General features: G+C 38.0%; 1 protein-coding gene across 1 annotated transcript in view; it reads left to right on the top strand.

The window, feature by feature from the left end:
• Nucleotides 1–20,992, top strand: part of MAOB (monoamine oxidase B) — a 123,042-nt gene that overhangs the window by 38,885 nt on the left and 63,165 nt on the right. The window contains exons 2-3 of the mRNA XM_033201218.1: nt 997–1,091; nt 5,741–5,878. Coding sequence (XP_033057109.1) covers nt 997–1,091; nt 5,741–5,878 — 233 coding nt within the window. The remainder of the gene's footprint in view (nt 1–996; nt 1,092–5,740; nt 5,879–20,992) is intronic.

A 20,992-nucleotide genomic window follows, 5' to 3' on the forward strand; every position in this document is an offset into this window, starting at 1 on the left:
GAGTCTGATGTCCAAAGGCAGGAGGAGAACAAGCATCCTGCTCCGGAAGGGAGAGTGAGGGCAAAGAGAGAGAGAGTCCCCTCTTCTTTCACCTGTTTGTCCCAGCAGAGCCTCAGCCGATTGGATTGGATGGGGCCCACCCACATTGAGAGCCCGTTTTCCTCTCCCAGTCTGCCGACTCCCAGGCCAGTTTCTTCTGGAAACACCCTCACAGGGACACCCAAAAACAATGCTTCACCTGCCGTCTAGATATCCCACAATCCAGTCAAGTTGACACTTAAAATTAACCATCACAGTGGGTAAAGTTTATTGCATGTACATTTACCTCAGTAAAGCTGTGGGATTTTTTTAAGAGCTAAATTCGTGGTGGTGAGAATGTAATAGGCATTCACTAAATATTTTTGACTAAATTAATAGTTAAATTAGTCATGAATGGAATTATTTCATTCTGCAGTGAGGGGTCACATCAGGAAATCAAGATGCACAAGGGGTCGAATTTTATGGCCTTGATTTTGAAACTTTACGTCAACTTCTAAAAGTCCAACTTTAATAGTAAATCCCAGTTCCTGGCACATGCTTTGAAGGCCCACTGTCCCTCAGTTTACCGGTTTTTCATATTCACCCTGAGAATGAGGGCAGTGACTGGACTTGGTCCTGTGTCTGTGACTCATATATTTCTCTTGAGCATGGCCTTGTGTTCTCATTTATATTATCAGACATACAATTTAGTCATTAAAATAGACATTTTGTTATAGTGACAGAGGATGTGTTTAAGATTTGAGAAATTTACCAAAAAATGAAATTCCTTTTGTTGTTTCCAGAAACATCAGACTCTGGGCCTCTATTGACAAACCGTATCCACTTGTAAGTTGAATGTAACAATAGATTGTGTACTTCAGCCAGCATGGACTTTTCTCATTGGCTGTTAGCATGAGGAGCTTGTCTGGCATCCTTGTAAAATATTTGATCCTGATGTCTTACTGTCTTTTCTCCCAGGTATGGCAGCAGCCAAACTTCTGCATGACTCTGGACTGAATGTGGTTGTTCTGGAAGCCCGGGACCGTGTGGGAGGCAGGACTTACACTCTTAGGGTAAGACATTAAGAATCCGGTGGACAAATATGGGACTGAAGTTGAATTTGGGGCTTCATTTTTGGTTTTTCCCCAAAAAATCTTCAATTTCATTTGACTCTGAGAGGGTGAAAATAACTCTGAAACATTCTTTACAGCCTCTCTCCCAGTTTGCCTTCCTTTCAATTCTTCTGGTCCTTTTTGTCTTTTTATCTCTTGATATTTGCCTCATAGAGTTAGGATTAAGAGGGAAGTGGGCAGATATGTGTGTTCCTCTCTGTCTCTCTCTCTCTCTCTGTGTGTGTGTGTGTGTATGTGTGTGAAATAGGAAGAAAAATAACATAATTATTTGTACTTTCCACTCCTAACTTCAAGGCTTCCTTTACACCAACACAATCTTTCCAATCATACAAACTAAACTTTTTTTGGAGAGACTTTCTCCCATTTTTAAATTTACTTTTCAAATTTTATTTTATTTTTAATTGACAAGTCATACTTGTATTACATTTATGGAGTACAATGTGATGTTTTCACCATATGTATACAATGTGGAGTGATTAAATCAAGCTAATTAACATATTCAACGCCTCACTTTCTTGACATTTTTTGTGGTGGTACATTTGAAATTTACTGTTTGCTATTTTGAAATATACAATACATTATTATTACTACAGTTACTGTGCAATGGATTTCAAAACTTATTCTTCCTGTCTAGCTAAAATTTTGTACCTTGGACCAGCAGCTCCTCATTCCCTCAGTTCTTACCCCCCAGCCCCTGATAATCTTCATTTTGCTCCCTACTTCTATGAATTCAACGTGTTTTAGATTCCACTTATAAGTCTTTCTGTGCCTGGCTTATTTCACTTAGCATAATGTCCTCCAAATTCATCCATGTTGTCCCAAATGACATTTCTTTCTTTTTAAAGGCTGAATAGTATTCCATTGTGGGTATATACCATGTCTTCCTCATCCATTTATCCACTGACAACACTTAGGTTGATTTCATATCGTGGCTACTGTAGATAATGCTGCAATGAACATGGATGTGCAGATATCACTTCGACATATTGATTTCAGTTTTTTTGGATATATTCCCAAAAATAGGATTGCTGAATTATATGGTAGTTCTATTTTTAGTTTTCTGAGGAACCTCCATACTGTTTTCTGTAATAGCTGTACTGATTTACATTCCCACCAACAGTGTACAAGGGTTCCTTTTCTCTTCATCCTTGACAACACTGGTTATTTTTCATCTTTTTGATAAAAGCCATTTTAACAGGTGTGAGGTAATATCTCATTTTGGTTTTAATTTGTATTGCCCTAATGATTAGTGGTGCTGAACTTTATCCATGAACCTGTTGGCCATTTGCATGCCTTCTTTTAAGAAGTGTCTGTTCAGTTCCTTTGCCCATTTTTAAAAATTCTGGTTATTTGTCTCTTGCTATTGAGTTGTTTGAGTTTCTTATATAATTTGGATATTAACCTCTTATCAGCTGTATGGCTTGCAAATATATTTTCGCACTCTGTGGGTTGTCGGTTTATTTTATTAATTGTTATTTTGCTGTGCAGGAGCTTTGTGGTTTGATGCGATTCCATTTGTCTGTTTTTGCTTTTTTTCCTGATCTTTCAGGGCCATATCCAAAAAATCATTTCCCTGACTAGTGTCATGGAGCTTTCCGCTTGTTTTCTTCAAGTAATTTTGCAGTTTCAGGTCTTATGTTTAAGTCTTTAATCTATTTAGAGTTGATTATTTGTGTATGGTGCTTGTATATGGTATAAGGTAAGGGCCTATTTTTATTCTTCTGCATGTGGATAGCCAGTTTTTCCTGTACCATTTATTGAATAGACTGTCCTTTCCCCATTGTGTGTTCTTGGAATCTTCATCAAAACTCAATTGATTGTAAATGTGTGGGTTTATTTTTGAGCTTTCTATCCTGTTCTATTGGTTGGTGAGTCTGTTTTTATGCCAGTAGCATACTGTTTTGATTAAAATTGCTTCATAATATATTTTGAAGTTGGGTAGTATAATGCCTTCACCTTTGTTCTTTTTGTTCAAGATTGTTTTGGCTATTTGTAGTCTTCTGTAATTCCACATGAATTTAAGGATTGTTTTTTCTGTTTCTGTGAAAAATGACATTGGCATTTTGATGGGGATTGCACTGAATCTATGGATCACTTTGGGTAGTATGGACATTTTACATTATTAATTCTCCCAATCCATGAACATGGATGTGTTTTTATTTATTCACGTAAACTAAACTTTTACCTGCCTAATTTTCCTTCTTGTTTTTGCTTCAGCTAATTTTTATATTTTTTAAAGAATTATTTACCAATTTATAAATACTCTTATTTTAATTGTTAGTTAGTTGTTTCAATTCTGACACTGTTGTCTAAAATTGATGATTTTCTATTTAAACACAAAGTTAAGCAAAGCAAGTTTCTCTGCAAGGAAATGCCCTACTTCCATACACTCAAGATACGAATAATAGACATAGATGCTACAGAGTGTTTTCATTTCCAGAGAGATAAGACGTATACAATTCTGACTCACAGTTCTTCTTTTGGAAGGATTCATCAATGATATATATCTGATGCTTTGTACTCATTCTTTTTTGTAAAATTATACTTCAAGTTCTGGGATACATGTGCAGGAGTGGGATCCGCTGAGCTAGATCACTTGGTTCCCTGGCTTCGGCCCCCTTTCCAGGGGAGTGAATGGTTCTGTCCCACTGGTGTTCCAAGCACCACTTAGATATGAAAAAACAAACAAACAAACAAACAAAAACTCCTGTAGCTGGCTCAGTGTCTGCCGAAATGGCCATGGAGGCTTGTGTTTGAAACCCAGGGCCCTGGTGGCATAGGACCAAGGGAATCTCCTGGTCTGTGGGTTGTGAAGACCATGAGAAAAGCATAGTATCTGGGCCGGAGTGCACTGTTCCTCATGGCACAGTCCCTCACAGCTTCCCTTGGCTAGGGGAGGAAATTCCCCAACCCCTTGCACTTCCCAGGTGAGGCAACACCCCACCCTGCTTAGGCTCGCCCTCCATGGGCTGCACCCACTGTCTAACCAGTCCCAACGAGGTGAGCCAGGTACCTCAGTTGGAAATGCAGAAATCACCCGCCTTCTGCATTGATCTCACTGGGAGCTGCAGACCAGAGCTGTTCCTATTCGACCATCTTGCTAGCCCTCTGTACTCATTCTTTACTTTGAGTCATCTCCTTTGTAATTAAATTTGTCCTCAACAATATCTACTGAGTACCTACTATGAGTCAGGCATAGTAATCCCCCCAGAATGGCCTTGCTCCACAGACTTTACAGTCTCCCAGGGGGACACTGACTGTTGTAATTGCCTAATTATAGCTTATCAAGGAAAATGCTACAATGAGAGTGAGTGACAGCTTGCAGTGGTGCCATAGGAGGCATAAGAGGGCACCTTACCAATCTTGAGAGCCAGAGGCTCAGATAAGCCTGAAAGCTTTACCTGTTATTGACCATGACATACACCCCCTAACCTAGTTATTTGTGATTTCATACAGGCCTCCAGACTTGGTCTAGCCCTTCTTGTCTACTGGCCATTGTTTTTGCTATTATGTGTTCCTCAAATATCTCTTTTTGCCTTCATCGTATGGCAAAATCTTCGCATCATTTCCGGGATATCATCCCTTCCTACTCCAATCAAAAGCTACTTGCCTTTCTTCTGTGTTAATGCCACTTACCTGTTCCATACAAGGACAATTATTATATGTTGCGGTACAGGTTTTTGCCTGTGTACATCTTATCTCCCCCAGTTCTTGAAATCTTCATATTCCTTGAAAAATACAGCATATAAGAGTGCCTTTTACATAAAGAAGCTGGTTTAGTACAATTAGGTGCTGAATTTTTAAAAACATCTTTCTCTCATTTATTTGAGAAAATGTATTGGACAACTGCTATGGGTGTTTGGAATACTTTAGTGAGTAAAACAAAGATGCCTTGTGAAAATTGCATTTTTCAGGGGTGAGTGGGAAGCTAGACAAAAAATAAGCAAATAAACAAAAACAGAAAAGAAGGACCATTTCTAGTGCTTCTAACTAGTAAGAACCTGGTTTTTCTTAGACATACTCAGAAATAGGAAACTTTTCTACTCATTTTATTGTTCAAAGGTTGCCTCTCAGTCATTGGAAATGAAGCCAATTCAAAACTATGTAAATATACTATAAAACATAAAAGCAATTTCAAAGTCCAAATTATGATCAAATATTCCCTAGTGCTATTTTCAAATGTCTGGATTAACAAATCACATAAGAAGTGATCGTTTTCTTTCTTGCTTTTTCTCTAGCGTTAGTCCCCTCAACGTTTACCTGAAGTACTGAGTAAGGAGATTCATCAATTCACAGCTCACAAATTCAAAGCACTAAAAACCAAACCACGTTATAGTATATTGAAAATGATGAGGTTTAGAAGCTCTTGCCTATTCAGCGTTCAATCAATTTTGCTTTAAATTAAAGATTGATTTAATAACTAAGTCATGTGAATGAAGTAGAGTTGAGAACAAAATCTAATTTTTCATGGATATACCTTAAGTTGTATCTATAACTTGTGAAATGTCTATTTGCTTATTCAGGACTGTCTTTTGCTATTTTACACATTTTTTACAGTTTTTTTTTATTTTTTCCTATGGGGAAAACAGAACCAAAAGGTTAAATACGTGGACCTTGGAGGATCCTATGTTGGACCAACCCAGAATCGTATCTTGAGATTAGCCAAGGAGCTAGGATTGGAGACCTACAAAGTGAATGAGGTTGAGCGTCTGATCCACCATGTAAAGGTAAGATCAGGCCAGACTTTGAAGGATTTGAAAACTTCTCTCAGATGTTTCCTTATACAAATTCCAGATCATTCTTTCAGAGAATCTTCTATATTTCTGGACGATGCAAATGTATTTTATAATGGTATTTCAGCCACTCTGAGATTCATTTGCTATTATCAAAGGGGAATTAGGTGGAAATTCTAAACCTATTTAGAAAGGTTATTGATGAAGTGGTATCGTCCACGTGGTAAAATGTTTAACAAAACCCATAGAGAACAAACATTTGTGCTTTATTTATTAAATATCTATGTAAATACCTGGAACTCTTTTATATTATACAAAAACCTGTGCAAAGTTTTTAAAATGCTGCCCTTGACTGCACATTGTAAAGAGTATTTGCAATATGCCTAATGGAATATTCTTACATTTTATCATTGTGGCCTATATATCAGCTAAAGTTATTCTTCTTTGGAGATTGACATCAAAGTGGTTCAAGTCCCAGATCCTGTCTTTTGCAAGGAAGCTTCATTGTTCTCCCCAAGATTTCTGTGAATTTACTGGGCTTCTCATTCCTGTGATCATTTGTGGCTCATGGTTCTGGTTTCCATGATACCTATGTTCATTCACATCTCATGGCCTGTGACTCTTTTCTTCTCTTTGCTTATGCCAACCTGGGTTCACACTCACCTCTTTGTCTTGATTTTTCTCAGACCACCATAAGCTGTGTGAAAAGCAAAATTGACTGAAGTTTTGAGCAATGGAGTTGGGATGGGGAAGCTCTTAAATTTGCAGAAATACAAACAGATTAGAACTGAATGTTGGACATTCGTTCTAATAACCTCTTAGATCAAAGCATCCCCTGAGGATTTCTCACTGGTCACATTTGTCTGCAGATTCCAGTCTCCCACCATGCTGCTGGTCCTCAGACTCTCTTCACATCTCCCTGCTCCTCTGTTTTTCCAGCATCCTCATCTTGGTCCACAAAGTCACTCATGTTCTCTTGACAATCGAACAATCACCTAATCTGGGTCCCATCCAGGAGTCCCATGGAAGAACTGGCAGAGGTTTTCAGTTTTGGTCTTTCCTCTCTCATCTTCACTTGCTCCTGTAGGTGGAAGTAAGCAGCATAGGAACTTATTCTTCATTGGTAGAAAACATCCCCTAGAAGACAGAAGAAGCTAGCAACAGTCAATTTTGATTTATATAACAATTTTGACATCTTTATATTATTTGTGAGTGATAATATCGAGACAAATAACTGACCATAAATCATGAAACATTTAATAAAATGGGAACTAAGCAGCTACTTAATTTGGTACAATGTGGGTAAAAGTTTTCCTTAATTTATAAATAAATGTTTGGGTTGACCTTCAAATTTTATTTTATATTGGCCGGGTGCAGTGGCTCATGCCTGTAATCCCTGCACTTTGGGAGGCCGAGGCGGGTGGATCACCTGAGGTCAGGAGTTCCACACCAGCCTGGCCATCATGGCGAAACCCCGTCTCTACTAAAAATATCAAATTTTATATTATAAGCCTTTCCACCTTCCTTCCCTATGTGTCTAGGAGAAAAAGAGGCACATGAATTAGAAATGAAAATCTACCATGGTGATAATGTGATTTGTTGAACATCAATCAACAGTTCTTAACACCCTTTGTTGGGTTCTTTGTTTTTTTAAATATAGGTTTTCTTGACCAATTTCTTATGTCTTATTCTACCTGTAAAGCTTGCAGAGATTGACTTCTCAGAACACTAGGATCTTTAAATTTCTCCAGTCAAAGATGACCAGAGATTATATTCACTTGCCTGTCTTTGTATGTGCAGAGATTATTGTCAGCTCAGAGCTATGTCCGGGATGCTTTGTTTTGTCCTGACATTAAGTCCCTTGTCTGAAAGAAATTGCTGAGTCATCAATTCCAGGAATGATGTTACACTTAAATGATATTTCACAGTGATGGCCAAATGTGTTGCTTTTTCACTATTTCCATTACTCTATGTGCAGTTAGGAAAATACAAGTAATTAAGCCATAGTCTGTCCTTAATACAGGGTAAATGCATATACCAATAATGCTCTTTATATTTAAAATATGTCTTATTGCTTTTTAATTATGACAGAAGTAAAGCATATTTATTGTAAAAATATGGTTAGAAAATATAGATAAACAAGAACAATTAACAAACCCCTTTATAATATTATCTTGAGAAGATCATTCTAAAATACTCTCTTGGTTCATAGATTTTCATATTCCTGTATTGCTATTTTCTGACCTCTGCTGGAGGAAATGGGAAATATCGATGCATTTTAAGAAATTGTATGCACATGCATATGTATATATGTTTTATGTAGTAACTTACTCTCAAATTAATTATCACTAATGAGACAAATTGAAAAAATAATGATGCTGTGAAACAAAGGTTTTTGCAGTCTTGACAAAGGTGCCAATTTGGCCTCCTCGTGAAAAGTCATATGCAGTGAAGAGTTACATGATAATACATAATGACGAAGACCTTATAGCTAAGAAGTCCTCCTCAAACTAAGTACTTGTTCTCTACCATCTCCACTTCCATGTCTTTGTCTACGTCATTTTTCTCATTTTTGACCTGTAAAAAGCATCTCGGATGGCTACATTCATTTCTGGAATTATTAACAAGAACCTTGACATTCTTTCTCCTACCACATACTAGAGAATGCATTTGAGAAATTTGTCTCGTGTCGTGGAAAGCAGTGCTTTGGGAATTTGAACATTGTCCTCTGTTACCTATTTTAATAACTACTGTCCCCGAGTGCAAGCTACAGTTCATGTAAATAGATAGTGTATTTGGTCTTTGTTTTTTTTCTTTTTCTCAGCGAATCTGCATGTATTTCTTAATATGAATCCTGAGAGTATCAAGTATGCTACTTGCCATATTGTCAGATCCTATCAAACGGATCTGCTTTTAACATTTTTTATGTGGCTGATAATGGGAATAGAGTTTTATGTGCAACTTTAGCAACATTAAGCTAAGGAACTTGGATATAGTGGTTGATATTGAAATGAATGAAGTGGAGCTACCCAGAAAAGGGGAAGGGTACAGCAGCTCATGGTGGGCTAACTACCCAAATGAAAGAGTGTCTTTCCTCAAGAAAGGATGACTCCCAGTATCACAAGTTCTGTCGCAGTTGTCATAGAAATGTTCTTCTGATAGAGGAAATGTGTTCATGCCGGCTCCATAATAGGCATCTTTAAACCCCTAGTGTGCTGTGATGAACAGGCTTCTGTCTCAATCTGATCTGTCAGACATGTTTGTATCTACTGAGTGGCATTCATTTTTAATGCTCTGTAGATCTGTTATATGTTGTTAAAGTAGGGTTTTCCAAAGACAACTTCATGAATAAAAGATGTGATACCAAACTATACTGGGATTTAATTATCAGTGAGAAAGGGGTCGCTTCAGCTCAAATCTATATAATTTACAAGGTGTTTTCCTTACTTCTAAAGTCAGTGATGCAGCTGTTAGTACTTTACAATTATTGTTAAACATCTACTGAGATTTTTGATCCATTTTACAAATAGGCATGCTAATTTCCACTGGTATAGTTTAGAAGGCAGCTGTTTAGATGTCTTGGAACTAACTTGAAAAAATTGTTTTCTTTTAAGGAATATTTCATAATTAAAAAAATAAAAACAAAAACTTCTTAAGGAATCCTGCTGTATTTTGACTTACGTTTCTTTCTCTTTCATTGTGTGTTTACATGTGCACGCATGTGTGGTTGTTTTTGTTCTTTTGGGTTCTTTGAAGAAGTTGGAGAAAATTCTATGGTTTGGTACAATGTAGACAAATAAAATTTCTCTGTCTCAGAAGCTTTCATCAGTCTGAAATTTGAAACTAAAGTCTGGTAAAAGCACCCATGCAACTGCTCTAGGACTGAAGGTTGAACTGTTAAGAGTTTTGCCAATTTATAAATATGTAGTGTGGCTTAAAATTAAGAGCCCAACTTCATACTGATATTCATTTTCAAACTTCAGCTATCTGGAGAAGCTGAGCAAAAGGACATTTTGGTCTTAACCTACTTCCTAGTAGGCAGAAAAAAAGCTTATTGCCAAAGTCCTTTTTGTGTTGCATATGGTCAGCCTTCAATGCTAAAGACGCATGTGAATGAGGATTCCTGTCTCAAATATGTTGTCTACTTGTTGCTGCCATAGCTGCTGTTGCTCAAACAGCCTCACAGAGGAGGACGCATTTGGCACAACCCCTCAGTCTTGCTGACAACTCTGAAATCCAGTTGAAAATATGATACACAAAAAGCACACAAAGGCAGAGAGGAGAAACTGTAGCTATCTATGTGCAATGCCATTTCAGTTAATCTCTCTGTCTAAATGGCCTCTCAGTACTAAGGAACAGCAACAGGATTAAAGTAGAAATATTGAGACATAAAATATGCAAAAGATAATTGCATTTAGCAAATGGAAATCGTCCTGTAGTGTAAGGTCTTGGCATCTCCTGGAGATCAACAGGCCAGAAGTACCCAGTCTTCTCTAGGTCCTCAGTATTCCTTTCTTCACACCCCTATCCCTGATCCTATTAATCCAGGGGAGCCTGAATCAAAGTCCAGAATACACTTGCTTCTCTCATGAAGATAGAAGTCTCCAAGAACAGGTTAGACCAACTCTTGTTTCCATTCAGGAACAGTTGCCCATTTTACATGAACTTCACACTTACCACGTTGAGCTTACCGGCTCTGTGAGTTTGCCCTTTCTGAAGTGGGCTCAATGAACCTTTTCTGTCACTTCCGCCCACACTGCATTTCATTTCTTATTTGTTTGAAACAAATATGTCTTATTATGGAAAACTGTTTTCAAGGAAAAAATGTGGAGAATAGTAATTTTCTCTCTAGTAAGTGAAACACATTTGTCTAGTGATCATTCTAAAGCTTATACTGTTATTCTGGAAACCAAAGTGCTCATTTGTGTTCTTTAGAGAATACAGGCAGATCTTTGGCATGTAATAATTTGCTGAAAATTATGCCTTTGATGGCTGGATTTGGAGCAATATTTAGGGTATGAGATGAATTCATTTTCCGCCTCCAAGGTTTCCATTTGGAACTTAAAATATGGTACAATCAGTAAACATATTTTCTATGCATACACGCACATATCTGGATAAACTTAACAGTGACTATGGTTGTGGGTAACAGAGTTAGCTTTAAATTTTGCTGGTACTGGAGGGTAGACAATGTATGGAATTCAGTTAGGATAGTGAAATTCACTAAGGGAAACAGCGATATAGCTTAAATCTTGTACAAAATTTTACAGCTTCTATACCATATGATCATATGGTATGGCCAAGTAGTCCAAAGGAGCTGCAATGACAGAGGGCCCAGCTTACCAAAGGATGGTGACTAATAAGGGGACAATGTAACTGATTAAAGAGAGTTTTGGCAACTTGCAGTACCAAGAGATTGACAGGAAGTGCAAGATGGCCTGAAATGTGTTAGCCTGCCTTACCATGTCCTCAGCAGAGCAGCAGCCTGCAGAAAGGCTTAGGCATGGATTCCCAGACTATGTATCACATGTCCTGGGCATTTCTCTTGGCCTCTGCAACCACCAAGAAGTAATAACAATGGTAACATTACTCTTATATGGACATCTAGAAACTACCAAGTGTTTCCAATCTCAAATAACTATAAGTTATTTGGTTGTGCATTAGAAGTATTATCCTCATTTAACAGGTGAGGACCTAAAGGTTACAAAGATTAATTGCAAATGTCAAGATGCATTGGGGTCAGAGCATGAGTTGAGGCTTTTGGATGTCACAAACACACCGCAAAGAGCTCACTCTCTGCTGGTTGGGGACTACTTTTTGTCATTTCCTTCTAAGCCTCGCACCCAGTTGGCCCACCTTTCTTCTTGCCAAACTTGCACCCTCACATACTGGAAAAATCAAATTCAAGATCCTCCTTTCCTTAAGATTTTCCACAGTTGAGTAGTTATTCCACTGACTCCCTCCAAAGCCCTGTATCCTCCTCACCTTCCTGATTATTCTTTATAAAAGTCTGTTTTTAAGCAGGATACACAGTTTTCTGTTACTTGTACACCAAGACTTCATAAACAGTTGACTCTTGGACAATGCGGGGGTTGGGAGTGCTGACTCCCTGTGCAGTCAGAAATTCTTATATAACGCGACTTCCCCAAAACTACTAATAGCTTGCTGTTAATTATGTAGGTAAACACATATTTTGTGTTAAATATATTATATGCTGTATTCTTACAATAAAGTAAGCTAGAGAAAATAAAGTTGTTAAGAAAATCACAAGGAAGAGGCAATGTATTTACTATTCATTAAGAGGAGGTGGATCATCATAAAGGTCTTCATCCTCATCATCTTCACATTGAGTAGGCAGAAGTAGAGGAGGAAGAAGAAGAGTTGGTCTTCCTGTCTTAGGGGTGGCAGAGGCAGAAGAAAATCCACTTAGAAGTGGACCTATGCAATTCAAACCTGTGTTGTTCGGGGTCAACGTTTTGTGTATGTGTGCAAAAAAAAAAACAAATGTATTACAAGTAAATGCTAACAACCACTGACATTCTTTCTAACAGTTTCTCTTAGAGCTTTAATGTTGGTAAGTACTTGATTGGCCTTCCAGATTATCCAGATTCTTGTACTTGATGTACAAGTAAAACTGGCAACAGTTTTACCAATGCTGTCTCGTTTTTTTCTACCTATCAGTCTTGTGACACCTGTTTTCTGGCTACATGCAGCCTGTCCACTAAGACAACGGCAAAAACTGGAAATTTTGTCATAGCAGCATCCTAGTTCAAAATATCACCAAGTGGTAAATCAAGAATTCGGAAATGGATCAGCTTTGGTGAAATTGGTGTTGAACATAAAATATATTTAGATAAAGATATAAACAATTGGAAGAATTACAATCATAGCAATTTATGTAAATGTTATTAAAAATTTTATGTGGTAAAAATTATATAACCAACAAAATCAGAATGTAGAGAAGGTAAGAAAGGAAGACACATAAGAGAGGTAACAGCTGCTTAAATCTTTCATAGCAATGAATCAATCTATACCAAAATGAATAGTTAATATAGAGTAATTAATAAATTAATTAGGTGTGTGAAACATTTATTTGAAGTTTAGCACTTCCTTCAGTTCATTTCAGTTTGTATTTCTTCTATTAAATTGAAGTATATTTCTATCATTTAAAATAACAAATACAATATGATTCAATTCTCGTATGTTTTATTTTCTCTTTGTTTTTTTCTCCCTCCTTCCTTTCTTCTTTTGTTGTTTTTTGTTTCGTTCCTCCCCCTCTCAATCATCCATTTGTTCATTTATCCATCCATAGCAACCATCCATCCATTCATCTGTCCATTTTTCTATCTTGTACATGCTTATATAAGAGGTCTGGAATGTCATACACCAAATGTTACAGCTTTTTTTTTAACTTGATGGTACAACATGGAGTAATTCGTTGCTTTCTTCTTTGTACTTGTTAGTACTGCGAAAACATTTTATAAAGAGCTCCTCTCATTTTTATTTTTAAAAATGTAATTAGACACAGACTTTACTTTGGAAAGCTCATGATCTATGAGAAGAGGTTAGGCCCAGCGTTTCTAGCAGATCTCTGTGCCTCTCACCTGCCTAGGCAGCAGTCTCCTGGGTTACATATCCATTAACAATCACCAAACTGCTTCCAGCCAGGCTTAGTGACTGAGCTTAGATCCTTTGAGTTCAGACAGTCTAGATCCCAAAGCAGCTGTTCTAATGCAGAACCTCAAAGGCCCTTATCCTGCTATTATTGCACTGCAGAATTTTCTGAGTATCTGACACACACACACACACACACACACTTCATTATTGACCTTTTGTGTGTCCTTGGCTGCGTTATTTGTGCATTTGTATTTTGATATCTCTGTTTGAAAATAAGTGTGTTTGTACCTGTCCCACTTAGTACTTTGAGGTTTAAAGAAACAAGATGCTAACAAGACACTGATTAGCATCATTGTCACGAGGCTGCTGTGATACACTGAAGATCCTAAGAACATTTTGATAGGAAGGATAGAGTTTGTTTACTTTCCTTTTGGAAACAAACTTTTCTATAAGGTTCTGGGGATTCTTAGTAGCAAGTAAGAATGTAAATGATGAGACACCAGGTAGGATGAAGCTTTACAAATTCTTTTCAAAAGAGCGCCAGGCCAATAAACTTATCCTAAAATATTTTCATGGGCTCCTTATACACTGAACTGTGAACTTTCCCCCTTAAAATCCAGTATTCTTTTTCTTCTGTATTATTAGTAGGCTAGGAGAGAAGCATTTGGCTGCAACTAAGCTCACATGCCCACACAGGCTAATTAGATCATAGGAGGATAAATAAAGCGACCTTTTCTGGCTGTATTACCTTCTAAGTTTCCTTCAGCCCCAGTCAGATTTTTTTTATGCCCTAGAATATGGGACAATGGCTATTATTGGGGTCAGTTAAGATCCTTTCCTCTGGGTCCCTAATTGGCCGTACTGGCACTCTTGTAGAGTCAGGAATGTCTCCTCCTGTCAGGAGACAGGAGGCATCTCAGGATTTACCAGTCTCTAAGAAAACCTAAGTTGAGAGAATTAAAATGCATTACGTTAAAAATCTCCTTTGATACATGCATGAAATCTAAAAACATTAAAATAGCTTACAACAGCACAGCCCAATCAAAATTTAAGACGTACATTGATAATTTATATTTTTCTAGTAGCCATATAAAAAGTGAAAAAGATGAAATTAATTTTAATGATATGTTTTATTTAACCCAGTATATCCAAAATATGATTTAAACTTGTAATCATTATAAAACATTATTAATGAGATATTTTACATTCTTCTTTTGTACTAAGCTTTTAAAATCTGATGTGTGGTTTCCACTCACAGCACATCTCAATTCGTACCAGGCACACATTGCTTAATAGCCACATGTGGTGAGTGGCTACTATATTGGATAGCACAGGCATAAAAGGTTAGTAGATCCTGTGTATTTTTGCAAGCATTGCTAATCCATCTTAAATTTGTTAAAAAATAAAACCCATACAATACATATGTCTAAATCTCACAACAGAGACCATACAGTACATCGCAAATTAACTTCCTTTACTCTGACAACTTCAAATATCTGTCATCACAAATAATCCAGAAGTAAACAATAAGTGAAGTTCATTATGTGCTCGTTGCTTCCTAAGGGCAGGGAAACTTTGAATCACTTTGAGAATACAATCCTAGGTACACAGGGAGATGCTATGTCCTGGGATTTTAATGCATTAGAAAGTGAGCAAGCTGGAAGTAATTGAGATTGACGTGGTCAGAGAGACTACCCTAAGAGAATACTTTGAACACTTCCAAAAACCTTAAAAGACACTGCTCAATAAATTCAAGGGAATAAATTTATGGAGAGCATAGAGACTTTTCATATAGTGTCATTATTTTAATCCATTTGCTCATTTGTCCCTGTCTATGACTAACTGAGGAGAAACAATATGGCCCAAAGTGCTATAAATGGTGATTATCTTAAAATACAGTCAGAGAAGAGTCCAACAAGTAATGAGTTGTAGAGAAGATAAACCTGTAGTTCAATGGAAGTTTATTTACTCTTTTCACCTTTTAGCACACATGCTTCATGCAGAATTCTAAGCAAAAGAACTGCAGAGCGACCTGGAGCGTTTTACTGCTGACATTTACTATTTCCCCTTTTTTAAAGTTGGCAAATGTTAAGGGCAGTTGCTACAGACAGCTTCTACTCATGTGCAAACCGTGAAAAAAAATCACAATTCATTGTTACCTATAATTTAGGCTCTCAAGTGAAACCAAATTCATATGCACATGGTGGCTCCTGGAAATTCTGTTCCAAACTCAATTTAATAATAACAATAACCAACATCTTTTGAGATTTTGATAGATAGAAAGCACCATTCTAAGCAGTTTATATGCACTATCTCACTTAATGCTCAGAAAAGCCTGATGATTTTCATTATTTCTCCTTTACAAAGGAGAGCACTGAAGTACAAGGCATTTACACAACTTGCTCAAGATCCCCCAGTTGGTAAGTGATGGACTGGGGGCTTTAACCCTGATCCATCTCACTCCACCATCCAGGGATTTGGCAGCTCAGCTTAGGTGCAGGCCAACACAGAGATTATAATTAAGAGTGGGTGAAGTCTCAAGAAAGACAAGGAAAAGGATAAGGGTGCTGAAGACTGAATTGCGGGCCAGGCACTCAACCCTTCTCCCCTTTCCGGTCAGGTTCTTGCTTCCTAATGCTGATTTATTTTTTCGTCTTATGCCCCATCACTGATTTTTCTTTTTATCTCCATTTGACCACCTGTGACTTTCTTGATCTTCCAGTGGAGGACACTGACATGAATCATCTATTTGGTCAAATTAAGGACTATTGGGAAACATTGAATCCTCTCATCTCATTCTTAATCCAGGAATTTAAAAAAAGTATTAAAGCTGCTCATTCTAGTGAGAATGCTGAAACTCTGTGTCACACAAGATAAACATAAGAATAGACAGCCGTACATGTTTCTTGGGCTTATTTCATGTTTCCATTGCAAAGTATAAACATAATAAGGTTAGAAGAAGCATTGCTTTCTGTATAACTTCATGCTTAGGCAGAAAGGAAAATATAAAATTACATATTTAAGGGTGACCTATGTGGAGTAGACGTTTTGGCAATTGAAAGGATGTCATTATGATACCTAATAACATTGATCCTTTGGATTAGAAAGGATGAGAGTCCATCTAAAAACAACAGGTTGTTTTTAAGCTGCTACTTTTCTTTATGAGGCCAGGATAGTTGTGCTGCTGCTATTTTAGGGACCTCATATTTCTCCCTGATTGGTTCCAGGCATTTCTCCCAGATATCTGTTGACATCTTGTCTATGTATCCAGGCTGGAGCTAAGGTTTCTTGACTGTAGAACCCTGGGAGAAAAAGCAGTAAAAATAAATAAGTTTGAAAGATAATGAATAAAATTAAATCTTCATCATGACCTGCAAGTACCTAAATGATATGCCCCACTAGTCTCCCAGCCCAGCTCACCCTGGTCCAGCCACTCTGGCTTCTAGTGTGCCAAGTTTATTCCTTCCCCTGGACTACTGCATTTCAAAGCAGATTAAAAATGGGTGGCTACACATTCTTTGGTAGTCTTCCCATGGAAAGGGAGAGTTGGGTTCCATGCCTCCTTTCTGTGAATCTGGGAGGACTCTGTCACTGCTTTGACCAGGAGAATATGACTGAAGTTATGCTACTTCAGTTTGGTGGCCCAGGCCTTAAGAAACTGGCAGGTTCCACTTTTGAAACCTTGAGTTACACCATGTAAGAAGTCCAAATACCCTGAGACTGCTATGGTGGAGAAGCCACATGTAGGCACTCTGTTCATCTGTACCAGCCAAATCCAGCCTTCCAACCCTGCTTACAAAGGTACTAGACTTGGAAGTGAAGCTGTGTCAGACATCCAACTCAGTTGAGCCTTTGAATGACTCCAGCCCCAGCTGCCATCTGACGCAGCCACATAAGTAAACTCAAGCAAGAAACTGCCCAGCTGAGTTCAGTCAATCCACATAACTGTGAGAGAAAAGAATAGAGTGATGCCTTAAGCCATTAAAATGTGGGGTTATTTATTTATCCAGCCATTGATAACCAAAACACACTTGCTCCCTCCACTTGAAATGCCCTTTCTTGGGTCTCAACTCAAATATCACCTCTTCAGAGATGCCAGAGTAGCCTCTCCCACCCCCACTGGTATTCTCTATTCCTAATTTATGCCTTCTCTGCTTTGTTATTTGTTATAGCACTTATAAATTATATCATGTATATCATATTATACATGTATTTGTTTTTGACTACTTTCTCCTGGTAGAAGGCAAGTTCCATGAGGCAGATACTTTGGTTGGAATATGTCCCCAAACTTCATGTGTTGGCAACTTAATTCCCAGTGCAACAGGTCTGAGTTTTGGGGCCTTTAAGAGGTGATTAGGTAATAAGGGCTCTGCTCTCATTAATTATTGCTGCTATTGCAGGAGCGGGTTAGTTAATTGTGTGAGTGGGTCTGTCATCACAGGAGTGTACTCCTCATAAAAGGATGAGTTTGTTCCCTTTCCTCTTGCTAATATTTGGGACTTCTCACCATGTGATGCCTTCCATCATGTTATGATGCCACAGGAATTCCCTCACCAGATTCCAGCACCTTGTTCTTGGACTTCCCAGCCTCCAGAACTATGAGAAATAAATTTCCTTTCTTTATAAATTATTCAGTCTGTGGTATTCTAATATAACAATACAAAATGGACTAAAGCAACAAAATTATTTCTTTTTCCATTTTGTCCACTGCTGTATCTCCAGCACTTGGATCAGGATGTGGCAGTTGGTAGGCTTTAGGTAAATGTTCCTTGTGTAAATGATTGAAAGAAGGGGTCTTTGCCCATATGTGAGCCTGTCCCTTTTAGAGCACAATTGGGCAGACTCTGATTTGGCATCCCTCTTAGGAGAAAACAGAAATATTTTAGTCACAAGTACTGTAGTCCTACAGGAAAATATGTGCCACCTAGTATGGTGTCAAGAAACCAGGAGGGTCCCCCACCTCAACACTTAACACCACCAGCTCCCACCCAAGTTCCACAAATAACTTTGTTCAAGTTCCACAATCAACTTTATCCACAGTTGAGTTACAGATAAACTGGAGATACAGAGGCAAACAAAACATACAAAAATCCCTGCTCTTGTGGAGCTTATGTGTTATCTGGGGAAGATATAAACAAACAAATAAAATATGTAGAAAAATATTTGTATGCCTAAAATAGAATTAGTCGTGTTTGATTTTATAATTGCTTTTCACTTGCAGTAACAGGCACAATCAAGAAATATGGCAAAGTGCGGAATAAAAAATGCCATAAAACATGGATCTTCTTAAATGAAGTTAATTCAGATGTAACAAAAATTCATATATTATGTTCCTTGAAACTTAAAAAAATGCGACTTTAAATTTAACACTCTCAATTCTAATGGGGATATGAGTTGACTTTCAAGTATATTTTAGAGCTCAAGTTTAGTTAACCAATAACTTGCTGAATTACCCAAAAAGCTTTGGCTTTCAAAATCTTATTACTTTTCCCCTGTCAAGATTTAATAATTTTTAGTAAGGGTTTGAACTTTTTAACCAGATATGCTAAATCTCCCAAATGCATGTATAAGATGTTATTATGTTAATAGCAATGTACAATATAGTATCTGCACACATTGGAAAAAATATATATGTGTTGTATTAGAAAGTGATGAGTGCTATGGAGAATGGGGGTGTGGGGTTGTGTGAGAGGGTGGGATCCAATTTTAAGTAGGATAGTCAGGGAGGGACTCACTGAGGAGGTAACATTTCAGCAGAAAACCTAAAGGAGGCGAGAGAGCAAAAAAAAATGGCTATATGGGTAAGAGTGTTCCAGCCAGAGGAATGGCAGGTTCAGAAGCCCTGAAGCTGTTTTGTAAAGCTTATGTTTACGGCACAGCAAGGAACCCCCTGTGGCTGGAGTGAAGTAAACAAAGGAAAGCTGCAGGAGGGAAGCAGTGATTCAAAAAAAAAAAAAAGGAAAACTCTCACCTGTAGAGTTTGCATGGTGTAAATACTTAATGGCCGATGTTAAGCTACCAACTTACTGTCACTGAATGCAGAGTTGGGAAGAGATGAACACAGATGGTTCTCAGGACCCAGTATGCACAGACTCCAACACAATATGAGGAGGTCAGAGAGAGAGCAGGGCTAGATGGCATAGGGCCTAGAGGGCAATTCTAAGAACATTGACATTTACTCTGGGTGATGTGGGAAGCCATTGGAAGGTCTGAAGTAGAGAAGTAACATGCTGCGACTTTCCTTTGTAAAGTACTATCCTGCAGAAGCTCCCTCATGAGCAAATAGATATGTGTGTGTGTGTGTGTGTGCGCGTGTGTGTGTGCATGTGTGTGTGCATGTGCACATGGCCACACATATGTTTGTGTCTGTTTCTTCTTCATGGATGGCAATTCACCCCAGCTGTTACTCTTCTTTCTTTGGGGACAGATACAAAAGAAGAATACAAATCTTTTCTTTTTTCTTTTTTCTTTTTTTTTTGAGGCAGAGTCTCACTCTGTTGCCCAGGCTGGAGTGCAATGGTGCGATCTTGGCTCACTGAAACCTCTGCCTCCCGGGTTCAAGCAATTCTCCTGCCTCAACCTCCTGAGTAGCTGGGACTACAGGTGCCTGCCACCATGCCCAGTTAATTTTTCTATTTTTAGTAGAGATGGGGTTTTGCCATGCTGGCCAGGCTGGTCTCGAATTCCTGACCTCAGGTTATCCACCCACCTCAGCTTCCCAAAGTGCTAGAATTACAGGTGTGGGCCACCATGCCCGGCCTCAAATCCTTTTCTATGAAGGGCCAATCCTCTTTCTTCATTTAGGCATTTAACCCAGAACCCACTGAAATAAAAATGACAATATTAATCATGATTTTTAAGACTATGTGGCTCACTCAACCAAAGAGCTTCTCATACAAGTGAAATGCGGCACATGTGTGAAGCCTTAATATATCATCACAATCTGTTCTATTACTTCATCTCATCAATTGGTAATGGAAGTATTCTTAGGGTCCTGCTATGTTGTCTAGCTTTGAAACTCACAGCATCCTATTCACTCATGTACATACATATGTGTGAGAAATGGGAGGGTTGTCAGCAGTCATTCCATAATTTTGAAGAGGAGCACTTTGAAACTACACTTAGACCAACCCGCAGTTTTCATTATCACGGTCATTGTTGAAACCTACTTTAGGTCAGCATAAGTTAGCTAGCACCTTGTGGCCTGCTTTGGAATTTAAAGCCGTCATATGAGACAATATCCCTGAACAGAATTTTAAAATTGAAGCTATACGTAAGAATGGTATGGCGGGTAGGGACCTTCTGAATTAAAAGTTTAATTTTGGGTGGGTCCAAATGGTACTGATCAAAGAAAGAGAAAATCCTAGCACAGTGACCGACTTCCTGAGCACAAATACATAGGCTTGAAGATGGAAAAGGTGAAATAGCTGAACATAATGTCAAGAAAAAGAAAGAGGCAGATGCTTATAAATGTAACAGAAGCCATGAATT

Source organism: Trachypithecus francoisi, unplaced genomic scaffold (assembly GCF_009764315.1).
Source record: "Trachypithecus francoisi isolate TF-2019V2 unplaced genomic scaffold, Tfra_2.0 Lachesis_group6, whole genome shotgun sequence".
Classification (NCBI taxonomy): domain Eukaryota; kingdom Metazoa; phylum Chordata; class Mammalia; order Primates; family Cercopithecidae; genus Trachypithecus; species Trachypithecus francoisi.